The sequence below is a fragment of the Scardinius erythrophthalmus genome, assembly GCF_964197995.2.
Source record: "Scardinius erythrophthalmus genome assembly, chromosome: 7".
In the NCBI taxonomy this organism is placed as follows: domain Eukaryota; kingdom Metazoa; phylum Chordata; class Actinopteri; order Cypriniformes; family Leuciscidae; genus Scardinius; species Scardinius erythrophthalmus.
Window position 1 is genome coordinate 36222089 of NC_138227.1, and position 14981 is coordinate 36237069.

Genomic DNA, 14981 nt, shown 5'->3' on the forward strand with positions numbered 1-14981 from the left:
AATGTGGAACTTCATCGCTGAGAAGGAAGCACGCAGATAACTGTTACTGTAGTAACAAACCAAGCAGTTCTATCGAACAGTATTTGTCAAATTTAACACTGTTACATTTTGTAAATTTCCCACGAAGCTGATCGCGGTTACGTGTCAGTTAAACTTTCCATCTCCAATCCTGTCTGTATTTGTGAGAAGTGGCGCTGTCCTTGAAAGATTACTTTACGGCTGTATTATCAAGTAGGCTAAATAGGTGTGTGTGTTCGTGTCGGCCGCTGTCCATTTCCTAAGGTTCTGAAATGCAAAAATTTTTTGACTACTTTTTTTTTTTAAAGGGCTTGCGCCCATGAGCACCCACGGAGGAAATCATAAATCGGCGCCTATGCTCCGGTGCAAAATGCTCTTCGCAAACACGATACTGTTTGATTTTGTAGAGAGGCGTTGAAGTACAGATCTCCAGAGCAGCTAACTTAGCCATTTATTTCTCACTTCCACATTCGATGGAATTCTGTGAAACATTACATTCGTGTATGTCCTTTGCTTGTTCTCACAACCTTTTGCTACGCAGGTAATTACCATGTTTGCTGTAACTGTAGCTGTAACTTCTCAAAATAAACAATCCAAAAGCGAAGACACTCGGTGCAGGTCACGCTTGTTGTTCTTCTTCTTCTGTGTTTTGACTCGTTGCACGCCGGTATGTTGATGGAAGTCGTGGGATTTCATGTGTTGCTTGATATCTCTGCGCCCAAGTAGCAGTGCTTCACCCTAATATAGTGCCAAGTCAATATCTGCCTAGGAAATCGCCTAGTGTTAATCTGCATCGCTATCTGTACTCGTTGTGAATACGCAGGCCACAAGAAGTAATTACGTGTTTTTTTTTGTTGTTTTTTTATCACTTTTACTCAGGACATGCTAGCTGGCAACAAAGGATTCCATTCATTGTGCTAAGCTAAGCTAGCGCTGACCCTGTCAAACTAAAACAATGCATGCACTGAGACAAAAATGCATTTACCCACCTATCTAAATGTATGAAAGAATGTGAATAAGCCCTATTTTAAAAAAAACGGTAGAGTGTTCCTTTAATTTAGATTACGTTTAGATGCCCATCAAAAGATAAGCTTCATGTGTTCAGAAGTGCAGCAGAAGAAGGACATTGAGCTGCTGATATGGTTGGTCTCTCTTACCTTTAGACAGATGAGGACTGTGGGGCTCGTTCTGTGTGGCCAGCATTGTGGGCAAGAACAGAGAGTGACTGGTGGTCATCATGTGGATGGTGGACAGGGGCAGCAGCTCTTTAGGGGTCTCTGGTCTTCCATATATGATCTCCACAAGGGTGTTTAAGGTCCCCAAAAAGCTTGAGTCACTGTATCGATACCTGAGTGTGGAATTTTAAGAGCTTTTTAAGAGAGTTTTAGTTAGCCAGAACGCACACTGATAGTGTCATCGGAGTAGTAAGCTAGTAAACAATTTGTGTCCTATTAGCTTTTGTTCATTAAAAGGGTATGCCTACGTACAAATACGCCTAAATCCGGGTACTTCAGCCAATAGTTGTAGGAACTATGAATAGGTTCATCCAGTGCGAAAGACCCTAAAGTCCCCCTGTGGTGAAAATCCAGCTTTTAGTGTTGTTTATATGTCTATGTGGTGTTTTTAATGTGCTTTCAGACCATGTGTAAATTCATAAGTCAACACCATTGCTGAGTATTTTCTCCTTAAAACTGCAGTGAATCAAAGACAGTCTCAAAAACACGGTTTGAAATCGCTGGTGTTTCTGACGTCACAAACTCCCTTGTAACCAATCAGATCAATGTGTGACTGTCAACGAGTGGATCTCTGAGCTGGAGTGAGTGAGTGGAGGCGGGGCTCATTTGCATATTCATGGAACTGCATATACTAAATGAGGCATGGGTGTAGAGTAACATTCAAGCTATTTTAAGGCATTAAGATTTTTTATTTTTTGAAGGAAAAAACTTTTAAATATGTATTTTTAGTGATCAAAGATGAGTTTTAAGGGATCAAATGATTGACAACAGGAGGACTTAAAGAGAAAAGTCACTTACTTCAGCCCAGACTTGACAAAGGTGTTCCAGTCTGATGCAGTGATATTATCTGGAACGATCTGCAATAAACCAAACATGCAGTAAACATCAGCTGAATGTTGAGTTATTCACATTACAAAAATGTGTAAGTGTACAAAATACTTTAAAAATTGATATTAATACATTATGCTTATGTGACACAAATTTTGTTATTTGCACAGTTTACAACAAATAGTTGATATATGTAATTTACACAATGCTTTGTCAATGCATTACAAGTGCACTGTTTTTGAAAATATAATTTCATAACTTCTGACTTATGCCACATTAAAGTTTAAAATATGCAACTTTCAGTTTCGATAGTAAAACAAACACATGTTATCATGAGGCTAGTTTGAGGCTTTTCAACTTTAAACATCTTAATCTGGAAACCTTAGTAACTTTTTAATAATATTAAAAGAAAACTATCAGTAAAGTACTGTTTACATGGAGCTAACACCACCCACAGGAATTACGATGATAACCTTAACCAGTTGTTCATCCACCTAGAATATAAGATGACGATGATAATACTGGACCCACCAGGAGTGACTTGAGTCTTGTCAGCACGGTCTCTTCATGAAGGGACTGAGGGTCTTTCTGCTCTTTATATACCGCAGCCAGCCAGCGCAGGGCGGCCGAAAGCAGAGATGTCCTCCACTGACACAGATCCTCTGAACTCTCAGACAGCTTTTCACTGATGACGTCTGCCAGCTTCCACCTGAAACAAGATGTGTCAGCAAATCAAGCTGCAGTTCAACACCACAAACATTAAAGTAGGATGTCAGTCATTTAAACTTATTTAAACTTACTGGAAGTTTGAATCATATCCACGGGTCTTTATTATAACTTTTATAAGAACTTTTTTCTTTAATAAAGTTATTATAACTTTTTTTAATCATCTAAAAATGGTAAATACTAAATCTAGCCGTTTACTACTAAGTATTGTTTCATTAGTGCAGGGATTCACAAACTTTTTTGTCAGATGAATCCTTTGACCTAAAATGTTAAGTTGAAGTCCCTCCTCAGATTTTAAGTTTCAATATTTGTTCTCTGATGTTCTCATCACATGAAATGCAGCCAAACAAATAAAACCTTTTTTAATTATTTGCTTTTTAGTTATGACTTGGCTCTATTTGACAGAAAGAGTGATGAGTTTGGTAACACTTTACAATAAGGTTCATTAGTTAACATTAGTTAATGTTTTAACTAACATAAACTAACAATAAGCAACACATTTGTTACAGTATTTATTAATCTTTGTTAATGTTGGTTAATAAAAATACAGCTGTTCATTGTTTGTTCATGTTAGTTCACCGTGCATTAAATAATGTTAACATTAAATATGTATTATGTAAAAAATTAATTAGTAAATGTTGAAATTAATATTAAAGCAACACTAAGGAACTTTTCCTCTTCAGTCCCCCTACAGGTTGGAAGCGGAACTGTCCATTACGGCTGTCGTAAATAATTTCGCCGCCCGCAGCCTGTCGCACACACACTCACTGTTTATCCAGCACTGGCTTTGAATGAACGATGTCCACAGACAAGGTAGAGTATGTTGCATGATTTCATGAAAGTATGATGTAGTTCGACATCAGAAACAAAGGAAAACTAAATAATGACTATAGTAACGCTTGCCGTAAAGCAAGTCAAATCTGTAGTTTTCTTATGTCTCATTCGAACTACAGAAACGCGACCCGGTTTGGCAAACTTGCATAGTGTGGTTATTGCAGATATAGGGCTGCAAAGCGAATCCAGAAGTGCCTTTCACCCTGTTACGACTTGATGAACCACTGATACGAATTTGGAAACATTATTTTAAGATAAAAAATGTTCCTTAGTATAACTAAGATTAATAAAAAGTATTGTTCATTCTTAGTTCATGTTAACTAAGGTAGTCAACTAATGTTAACTAATGAATCTTATTGTAAAGTGTTACCATGAGTTTACCTTTGATGACTGTCTGGTTTCTGAAGGATGGCAGGAAGATCTTTCATGAGTTGAGTGAGGTCGGCGTTCCCAGCAGCCAGTCGGATGAGACCGGACAGGACGTCCACATGCAGGTCGCTTGTAACCTCCCCTCGCTGCACTGTGTGCCACAGCTCAGACAGCAGAGCTTTCTTCAGGGCCTTCAGGACTGATTTATGAACTGCGTACAGCGATAGATAAGACCACATGAAACCTACTGTATGTGCACGTCAAATTCAATACGAACAACATTATTGAGCCACTACAAAGAAAGCAGCAACACTGACTGTCTTTAGGGCGGGTGGGATCAGCACTAATGTCTCTCCTCAAGTAGGCGTTGAGTAGAAACAAGAAGCCGCTGCTTTGGGAGCTGATCTGCGCTAGGTTAGACGGCTCCAGGCACCAGAGCTCGAAGCTAAGCACATGTGTGGAGCAGTTCTGCAGGAGAACGACCCCAATGGCCTGGGCTGAAGGACTCTCTCTCTGGATGCAGTGCAGGAGAACGTCCGTCTGAATGAGTTTGGCCGTGCCTGGCTCCCGGGACAGCACCTAGAGAGAGTGTGACAAAAAGACAATGGCATCTGTAGGCGCATTTTCACTACTCTGAAGGCCCTCGATATACTTAAAGCAAAATCGAGGAACGAACTGGTGTGACGTTATTTTGAAAAAAATCAGGCCAAAACGAAGCTCGTTTTAGGAGTTTGAAATGGCTTGCCAAGCTGGTAAACACTTTCAAACTACCATTTGGTCCTTGGTCCAATTACGCAAGTACGTGTGGCTCTTACTTCTTTAGCCCTATTCGGATAGGATTAGTTTAACAAGGGTAGATGTAATATCTACCACAGGAATAATAATACAGGACGTCTGTAATATCATTGGCCAATTCGCACGGGATAAGATATCTCAGTAAAACTAGCAGAAGTGGGAGAGGTAACTCGATTTGCGCACTGCCGTTACCTTCCTGTCGTCATGTGCGTAATACGTTGCTTTCTGATATCATGTGCGTAAACACATATAACGTATATATTTATATAAAGAAAACAGCTAGGTCTGGTCGAATGATGGATTAATTAAATCCAGATTGTATATGTTGGTAATAGGCACTCACCTAATGCTAAAAGATGTTTCGTGCCTCTAACAAGTGCTTTCCACCTTCTTTCTGATCTGAATGGTATGTGGAAAACACTTGAGTTTTGCCACAGACTCGTCCCAGCGTCTAGAACGCAACTGAATGCTTCTTCAAGCGCCTCCATACTTCAAAAATCACAGAAACCTACTTTTAATTAGGAAATTACAGAATATTCACGTACATATTTAGAGCGGGTCGATTCGCACGGGATTAGTATTACCTAAGGTAATTTTTCCAGACCTTTTTACTGAAGGTAAAAGTCGCCGTAATCTTTACTGACATTGTCCGTAATGATAACTGAGATGGCACTGACTAAAATCACACAGAATCTCTGGTAATAATTACTTTACTCCACCTCTCCATGTTAAACTAATAGGGCTTTTGACGTGAAAATCTTCTTTGGTTAAAGGGATAGTTCACCCAAAAATGAAGATTTCTACCCCTAAGTGAAGAAGATCGGGCCCTTGAGTGTAAAGTTTCCCTGTTATGTGTACCTGTAGCAGGAAGTCCTCGAGCGGCACACACTGGCAGGGCGTGAGGAGAGCAGCCAGACCCCTGAGGTGAGCCTGGGACAGAGAAACACATCTGCTGTGGTCTTCAGAGAGCAGCTTCAGCACCGCGTGCCCGTACACGCTCAGCTGGCTCTCAGGGGCCACCAGGCTCTTCTGAGGGAGCAGCAGCAGAGCGGACACCACCTCCTTCAGGCTGGACGCCTCCATGAAGTCATGCAGGGACAGCAGCGCTCGGACACAGAGGGACTGCTTTCTGGGACAACTTCTGAAGACCAAAAGGGCTTTTTCAGTGATGCACCAAACACAAAACTACACTGCATATTGCTCATACTATTTTCGAGCACAATAAGACTTGTGTATACATGGAATACCCAGAAATCCCACTACAAATTCCAAAATGGCCATTACACAACTACAGCACACTGAATATCACATCCCATAATGCAACACACTCAACTCGACACTTCCATTCTAGTGTCATGAATGAATTAGAAGTAACAGCAACCATGATTTTTAACGGCTCTTCGTTTGACAGAATATTATGCACCGTTTTTTGTAAATTTGAATACAAATGCAAACCACATTTATTTTAGAGATGATAACTGGGCGCCACTGAATTGTAGTGAGGTTTATTGCTGCACAATGTGTACTGGATTACATACTATTTTTTAAATTAAGTATACCGTATATAATAAGAGGTATGCTATTATTACATTTAGAAAATCTGTGATTCAAAACAAAAAGTCAAACTTGAAGGGATTACTTATTCAAAATTCACTGTCATTTCAAACCCATAAGACTTTCATTCATCTTCGAAACAAGATCTCCATTGAAAGCCCACACAACTAAAACTTTGACACTTCAAAAAGATCATAAAGCAGAGCCTCTGCAGTGTTTTAGATTTAAGACCTTATAAGACCTGCACAAATAAAATGAACACCGTATGTCCAAACAGAACAAACCCACATAATTTCAAAATAAATCATGTATCTCAGATTCTTTTCCTTTATTAAACAGGTTTATTCAACTTCATATATAAATATTATATCAAATTGGTTTATGTACTAATATATCAATACATACGAATTAGAGGTTGATCGATATTGGATTTTGCTCATCTGATAAAAATGTGTTTAAAGAAAGGCAATAGGCAACAAACATATTATTGTGCTAAGACTTGTGAAACCTATTTACTGGATGTATTTTAAGCATAATGCAGGACTTTTAATTGAAAATAGAGGAAACAATGCATCAACAATAGATCATGAGCAACCGCTTAACGTTTTGACTTTGAACATGCAGCGCTCGCTTTTATTTCACTCAATGAAACGTGCTTGCGTGACACAAAACAAACATTTGTGTTTTTAAGATGAACGCTTATGGGTTTGGAACAACATGAAGGTGTGTAATTGATGACTTTTGGGTGAACTATCCCTTTAATATCAAAGTATTATTAATTGTATTGTAAAATAGTATGTAAACAGATACCTATCCGTTTAAATTGTATTTAACCACATGTTTTGACATACTTGCTTCTCCTGTGGTGTAGCTCTGCGAGCACGGCTCTCTGCACGGCTGTCAGGTACGAGCTCACGATCTCTAGGGCGTCCAGGTCTCTGAGCGCGCCGGCGCTGGACTCCAGCAGGGTGAGCGTGCCCTCGCTCAGACAGACACACAGATGCTTCAGCCTCACTGGATTCAGACTATGAGGAGGGAAAGAGCTCAACTCCAGAGCCAGAAACCACTGCTCCACTGCGGGGTGCTTAAACACTGATCTGAGGACAGCCAGTGTGATCTGGAGAGCAGAGGAAAAACAGGGGTGGGACAATGCAAGGCTTCTGGACTCTGTTCCTACAGTCGCCATATCGGGGGGTGAGGGGGAATCGAATTGCGATTTTTCAGATAAATAAAAATTGACGGCCATTTGCCCCACAAATGTTCTGTTGCTGTGTCATAATATTTTTTTTCCTGTGTTTGTTCTGTGTAAAAAAAAAAGAAAGAAAAAAAAAAAAGCGAAAACACATAAATAAATGTGCAAATATATGATTGCGATTTACAGAGATATAGGTTTTCTGTGCTTTTTTGTAGGGCTGCACAATTATATTTTACTATAATTGTGTGATTATATATCAATATGGCTTTATAATATTAATAAAAACAACAATCGTCTATCTATCTATCTATCTATTTATCTATAAAAAATAATCTAGCACTAATATTACAATTAATTGTATACAATAATTCTCTACAAACACACACAAAAATCTAAAATAAATAAATAACGATAACAATAATACTAATTATCACAACAACAGTTATATAAAATCTTTACTGATTTATCTTTACTATGTATAATAACATAATAATGATATAAAAACCACAAGGCGCCCTTTAAGCTTCTCTTCTGTCACAAGTAAATGAACAGTCCCGCGCTTCACTCTGAAACATGCAGCGCATGTATTTAATTAAATCACAGCCTTTGCGATTTGATAACCATACTAAGAAATATGCGATTACAGTCTTATTTTAATTAATCGAGCATTTATTTTAATTAATCCCCCCCCCCCCCCCCGCATAATGTTTCTGAAATAACTCAGGATATTTCTTTAAATTAAAACCAAAGGCTGACTACCTGTTTCTTATCAATGTTCTGCGCGGGTACGTGGTTTGTGTCCAAAAACAGGTCTCCCTCGTCCTGCTGTCCCGCGGGCTCGGGTTGAGTGGGCTGTTGTGTGTCTGAGCTCAGCAGTTTGAGGATGAGAGAGTTCATCACTGCCATCAGACGACGCAACACCTCTGCTGCCGTCTCCTTGGGGAGCTGCGGGCAAACAGTCACAGTCATTCAGGACACGCACTTACAATCGGTCCTTTCCTCAGACAAACCCCTCAGACCCCCGAGATTTTAAGCTAATATTTCAATATTCTAACAATTAAAAGCACCAATAATAACTGAGCAGCTAATCATCATATCAGAATGATTTCTGAAGGATCATGTGACACTGAAGACTGGAGTAATGATGCTGAAAATTCAGCTTTGATGATCACAGGAATAAATTAAATTTTACAAAACAGTTCTTTTAAATTGTAACAATATTTCACAATATTACTGTTTAGGTGAGTATAAGAGATTTTTTTCAAAAACAGTACAAAATATTTTGTCTGGTAGTGCATTTTCAGGGATTCATTTTTTTTTAACTAGCTCATATGAAACATACTTTCTTATGTGGAACAAATTATTTTGAGAAATATTTGAATTTTTTTTTTTTTTACCATTCAATGGGAGGTCAATGTTCAGCAAAATGGTTTGGTTACAAACATTCTTTAAAATATGTTTTTATGTTCCACAGAAGAAAGTCTGTGGTAAAGGGTGAGTAAATCATGCCAGAATTTTCTTTTTTGCGTAAATTATCCTTTTAATACCTTGAATTGGACACTATTTGCCCAGTTTTTAGTTCACATTCAGAAACCGCTCATATATATTTTAGAATGGCTCAATACCGAATTAAAAGTGACGACGAAGTGTCTGAGGTAGAGAAGCACTTGATTGACAGCCACTGGGAATTGGGACACATCCAGAGAGGTCAGAGCGTCCTGCGCTGCCTCCTTAAAAGAGTCCCGTAGGAAAGCTTCTGCTCCTTCACTATAGACGGCCTTCATCAGAGCGGTGAAACCAACGTAAGATCGATCCTCACTGAAGTCTTCAGTCGTGAACTGGGAGAAAGATTGGCAAGTACATCAGGAAAAAATGAGCTTTGAAACTCCATACAGCCATTTATATAAGAACAATTTATCAAACGGTAACACTTTACAATAATATTCCATTTCACAACATTAGTATATTATTAGTTGCTTATTAGCATGCATATTTCTAGGTGAATAGTTAATAGTGACAATTGGACCCTAAACTAAAGTGTTACCTACTAAGCAACATATATATATATATATAACATTTTGCTGCCATGGTCTACTCTAAAGAGTCATATTTAGTGAAAATTGGACCAAAAGTCGAGGTTCATGTAGTTAAAGTTCAAGTAGTTTTTCAAATTTGTGGCATAAATGTTTTCAGCGTGAACCAAGGAATCTCTCAAGACCAGAGACAGCAATGATAACAGACTGTCCTCCATCCGTGTGCCAAATTTCATAACTTTTCCTATGTCCGGTTTTATAAGCTTCCATACACTCAAAAGAAGAAGCAGCAAAAGAAGATGAGTTGTACTGAACCAACCAGTGTCTTGCGTGTGTTTTCGGGGAGCCACTGTGAGTAGTAGTGGTAGAAGGTGAGGACAGAGGCGTGAGGAGGTGATGAAGACTCTGACGAGCTGAGCTCTTCATCGTAGTGCTGGAGGGTCAGACACAGAGCCAGCGGGTCCCTCTGACAGTGCAGGACATCACACAGGACTGATGCCATGTACTCATACACCACACCTGTGCAACAGACAAAGCATTGCCTACATGAGCTCGTGGAAACGTGATGCATTAAGAGACGGGGGTGAAAACTTTTGAACAGGATGAAGGCGAGTACATTTTAAATCAAGATAATATTTTTTCACTTAGTACTGCCTTTCAGAAGCCACAGAAGATACTTACGTTTACTTATGTTTCTCAGAAGACAAAGTAAGAACACTTTACCCTGATCTTCAAAATTCAAGAAGTTACCTTTCCCATCTTTGAAACTCTCTGGCAGTTTGTTGCGAGCCTCTAGCACAGCTGGTACAATGGCGCTAAACGGGAACGTCTGGAGGATGATGTCTTCGGTGAAGGACGGTCCGATCTCTTCAACATCCCCTTCGCTGCCCTCCACTATAACATCAACCATGTCGAGCACATCTAAAACACAGAGTAAAACACGTTTAACACTCATCCTTCCCTCGCGGGGACAAAATGACCCGAAGCCCTAAAATTATACTTTTTTTGTTACAGAAAGCTTATTTAATTTAATTTTGATAATATTTTTTTTCTATTTTTAAATGCCTTTTTTGGAGATTTTTTGTTATTTTTTATTTTATTTACCTAAATTAAAAGTAATTTAGTAATTTAAGCACTTTACTCACATTCTTTGAAATTAAATTCAAAATGACACAATTTCATGCATGACCCTTTTATTTATTTGTCTTTGCTGACCTCTTGTGGAAAAAAATATATATATAACATGATGTTTCATGACTCTTGCCACTAGATGGCCTTATAGCACTATTTGGGGCAAATGAGCTGTTCCGCTGGGTCCTAAAGTCAGTTAACTTCAGTATGCATTCAGATACACATGTAGACATTATAAAATCATTTTTGGTAAAGTTGAATCATTTTTTGAGCATTTTAGATTTTTCTATGTGTACTGAAGCATTCCTCGCATCCATAAAAATGTTTTGTGTGTGTTGTTGTATTACAAATTTATTAAATGTTTAATTTAGGTTCCCATACAATAGTATATAAACTGAGAAAGTTTAGTAGACTGAATTTAGCATTTGAGGCATAGATGATGATATTCAAAGAAGATTAAGTCAAGCAATCCAGGTGTCTGACATTAACCTTTTGTCTTTATGCACCTCCTGAACAGTGTCATTGTCCCAAGTTAAGCTATGATAATGTGAAGGTATGGGTGATACTGTCAGGCTGATTGGATCATTTGAATGACACTGTTATGCTGACGAGATCAGGAAATCTCTGTAAACGAGCTGACTCATGTAGGCTACTTCATTTACCCCCTTTATGTAAATCCCTCCCCCTTGGAATGTATATAAACTACAATGTATACTGTTTGAGTTAGACTTGACGACTACAGCAACGCACAGCGAGTTCTCAATAAAGAGTTTCAACTTCTGTTGAAAGATATCCCAAAGTCTCCAGGTCTCTGCTTTGACGAAGGAAAAGTTTCCAATAGTGCGTATTCGTGGTTCAAGTGCGACAAAAGTCCTGGGGTCTTGGACCCCTCCGATGAACACTAAATTTTGTAAAAAATGTTTAAAAAAATATAGATATTCCAGGTCAAAATTAAACAAGGTTAAACAACCCAGATAAATGCATATTAACATCCCTAAATGATTGTAGAAACATTTGTAAAAATGTGTGTAATGCTAACCGTCGATGTGTGATATGGGGATGCTGGCTTCGTCTCCCTCCTGGCCGCTCAGATTGGCCTGCAGGAACGCTGCCTCCTGGACCGCACTCGCTGCTTTCTCAGTGTACACGTGTGGGTCACACACCACGCGCATCAGAACCTGCCAACACAAAACATCAACTTCAAATCATCTGTAATGGTGACGGGATTATATTAACAGTTGATCTGAGTATAACATGTATGTGAAGTGGGTAAAGTTTTTAACTAATAGATATAACCCTTATAACTTCCCCAGTTGATTTATCCCGGTACATTAAGACAAGTGTTTTGTATCACAAGTTGAGAGAAAAAAACTCATTTAGAGAAAACAGCCTTTAAAGATACGGGTGAGTTCAGGTTGATTGGGACACTTTTTCCCAGTCAAAAAGTTCCCAATCAAGAACTCACCCCTATTTATTGCAGTTAAAATCTAGACACAAATAGTTAAAACATAACAAAACAAACACTTTTTGTACGCTTTCATTCGAAGAGTCTGAAAGAAGACTCATGATGGAAGCACAAAATCTCAAAATTGACCAGTGTATTAAAGTGTCTTTACTGTTACTTCACACCATTTTATTATAATTGGGATTTTTCAAAACTCTAAAATCATATTTAATTTTTCAACACTTTAAAGTCAACATCACTTCAAAATGAACTATGAATTTGATTAGGATAAAAACAAGTCCTTCCTAAAATATTTTCTCACTGAAAATCTTGAGTCACTCAGGTATTAAATGACAAAATATCAACTTTTGATCATTCATAACACTGACATGGTTATATAAAAAGCCCAGTAAAAGTGGTCAGAATGCAGTACATGGTCTAAAAACTGAACAACGGCCTCCTGCTGGGATGGGTCCAAACGTGCCAGACGGTCCAGCCATAACTCCAGCTCCTTCCACGTGTGCTCAAACACACCGCTGTCCCTCAACACCTGAAAGCAGAAGACAAATCAGCACCCAGAGGACCATTTAAAGTCCCCCTGTGGTGAAAATCCAGCTTTTAATCTATGTGGTGTTTTTAATGTGCTTTAGGACAAACCATGTGTAAAATTCATCAGTCAACACCATTGCTGAGTATTTTCTCCTTAAAACTGCAGTGAACCAAAGACAGTCTCAAAAACACGCTTTGAAATCGCTGGTGTTTCTGACGTCACAAACTCCCTTGTAACCAATCAGATCAACGTGTGACTGTCAACGAGTGGATCTCAGAGCTGAGTGAGTGAGTGGAGGCGGGGCTCATTTGCATATTCATAGAACCGCGTATACTAAATGAGGCAAGGGTCTAGAGTTACATTCAAGATATTTTAAGGCATGAAGATTATTTTTTTCAAGGAAATTTTTTTTAAATGTGTCATTTTGGTGATCAAAGATGAGTTTTAAGGGATAAAATTATTGACTACAGGGGGACTTTAAGTTCAGCCAAAGCCATTATTTCTTCACCCTAATGTCATTCCAAACATATGTGCTGGATTGTTTTCTGTGGAACACAATAAAGCTGCTTTTCCACCATCCGAACCGTTCTCATTGCTTAACCGTTCCCTATCCTGCCGATCCGGTACGGAGATGGTGTCATTTTCCACAAACAAGTTATTGTTAAGTTGAATGTTTACTTCGCTTAAATAGCACGCTTGGCCAGCAACAGACAAGTGACCCATCCATGTGACGTCACAACACGCATCCTATCAGCACAGTTCGCCACGGTCATCCACATGTGCTGAGAAATCCGGGCAGAGAACGGTTTGTAAATGTGCCGTGCCGAACCAAGCTCAAGTGGATCTACAACTGGAACAACCCATTTACTACTAATGTTAACAAATGGGAACTTATTGTAAAGTGTTACCGAATTTATTATTTTTTGTGGATCTATTCCCTATACTTAATATAATAAATTGTAAAATATATTTTTATGATAAAAAGTTTCTGTCGTTTTAAAACTTGTTATTATTCCTAATGGTGACATGATTAATTATATGAATAGTTGATCTGAGTATAACATGCAAACTTCCAAATAACAGACTTTATTCCGAACGCCACATGAACAAACAGGAAAACAGGTCTGATTGTATCCGCTTTCTTGCTGGAAAAAGTATCTATGGACTTTTAAGGAAATCAGCTAACTTAGCTAGTTCTTTTTAGCGTTGGAGTTTTATTCAATTTAATCATCGAAATGTTAGTGAGAAGAAAATTAAAAAACTTTTAGGCATCAATCTGCATATGTGACGGACATCTGTTACGCTCATCTTTGCTCACGTCCTGAAGGCGTCTCGAGTAAAACATCTCTATATTTAACGAAGCACATTTATATACGATAATAAAGAATATTACGTTTGCTGCGCAAAACCCCCACTGTTTATTTTTTTTTACTTTTTCTACTTTTGAACACCATAATTTTGTTTTTGACATTTTAAACATTTTTTGGGAGGATTTTGCAACGTTTTAAAATCAATTAATCATTTTTCAACACTGTAAAGTCTTGTTTCACTAGTTGCATTACATAGTATTACACAGTTGAACAGTATTAAACAAAAAATTGTACAAAGAATAACAGCATTGTGAATCATGAAACGACATGGATGTATAATAAATAATATAATAAATAATAAAAAAATATTTTTATTTTTGGGTGAACTATACTATAATCAATATAATAAATTATCTTTGAATTGCAATGAAATATGTAAAGATATATGAAATGATCTACAATTCTTTATATTTTTTGTCAAGCAATGATCAAAGGTCTTCTTCTGTTGTTGGGTGCAGTTGAACTCACCTTTAGGACCAGCATCCTGGTGGAGGTCTTCAAGTAGCTACTGTTACTACTTACAAACATCTTAAGTAACAAATAGAAGACAGATTTCTCTCCTTTTTCTTGATCTGGATCTGCTAGTTCCTGTGCCGGAAAAAAACAAGAAAATCTTCAACTCACGAAAAGCCAAATACATAATCTGAAAAACATCAGCAACTGTTGAAAAGACATATGGTCACGTAATCCTGAATAACGAGACTATAAAGCTAACATACAAATGCAGCATCCAAGAATAAAGGTTTTCACCTGAACGCGGAACCAGGAGAATTTGCTTGCAGGAAGTTCAAGAGCCAGTTGAAGAATCTGATACTGTAGAACCGGAGGAACTTCCTGTTTCACTCCCCTCTCCGTCACAATGCCTGCAAACGTCTCAATAAGTCACTTCCTCCTCCCAC

The 14981-nt window shown here is 38.2% G+C and overlaps 1 protein-coding gene across 1 annotated transcript in view; it reads right to left on the minus strand.

Annotated features, from left to right (window-relative positions):
* urb1 (URB1 ribosome biogenesis homolog) overlaps nucleotides 1-14981 on the minus strand; it is a 49586-nt gene that overhangs the window by 25440 nt on the left and 9165 nt on the right. The window contains exons 14-28 of the mRNA XM_081371354.1: nucleotides 14833-14945; nucleotides 14551-14670; nucleotides 12596-12712; nucleotides 11758-11896; nucleotides 10338-10508; nucleotides 9907-10106; nucleotides 9180-9392; nucleotides 8314-8499; nucleotides 7211-7476; nucleotides 5664-5946; nucleotides 4328-4589; nucleotides 4023-4221; nucleotides 2613-2790; nucleotides 2052-2110; nucleotides 1176-1366 (exon numbers count right to left, since the gene is read on the minus strand). Coding sequence (XP_081227480.1) covers nucleotides 1176-1366; nucleotides 2052-2110; nucleotides 2613-2790; nucleotides 4023-4221; nucleotides 4328-4589; nucleotides 5664-5946; nucleotides 7211-7476; nucleotides 8314-8499; nucleotides 9180-9392; nucleotides 9907-10106; nucleotides 10338-10508; nucleotides 11758-11896; nucleotides 12596-12712; nucleotides 14551-14670; nucleotides 14833-14945 — 2697 coding nt within the window. The remainder of the gene's footprint in view (nucleotides 1-1175; nucleotides 1367-2051; nucleotides 2111-2612; nucleotides 2791-4022; nucleotides 4222-4327; nucleotides 4590-5663; nucleotides 5947-7210; nucleotides 7477-8313; nucleotides 8500-9179; nucleotides 9393-9906; nucleotides 10107-10337; nucleotides 10509-11757; nucleotides 11897-12595; nucleotides 12713-14550; nucleotides 14671-14832; nucleotides 14946-14981) is intronic.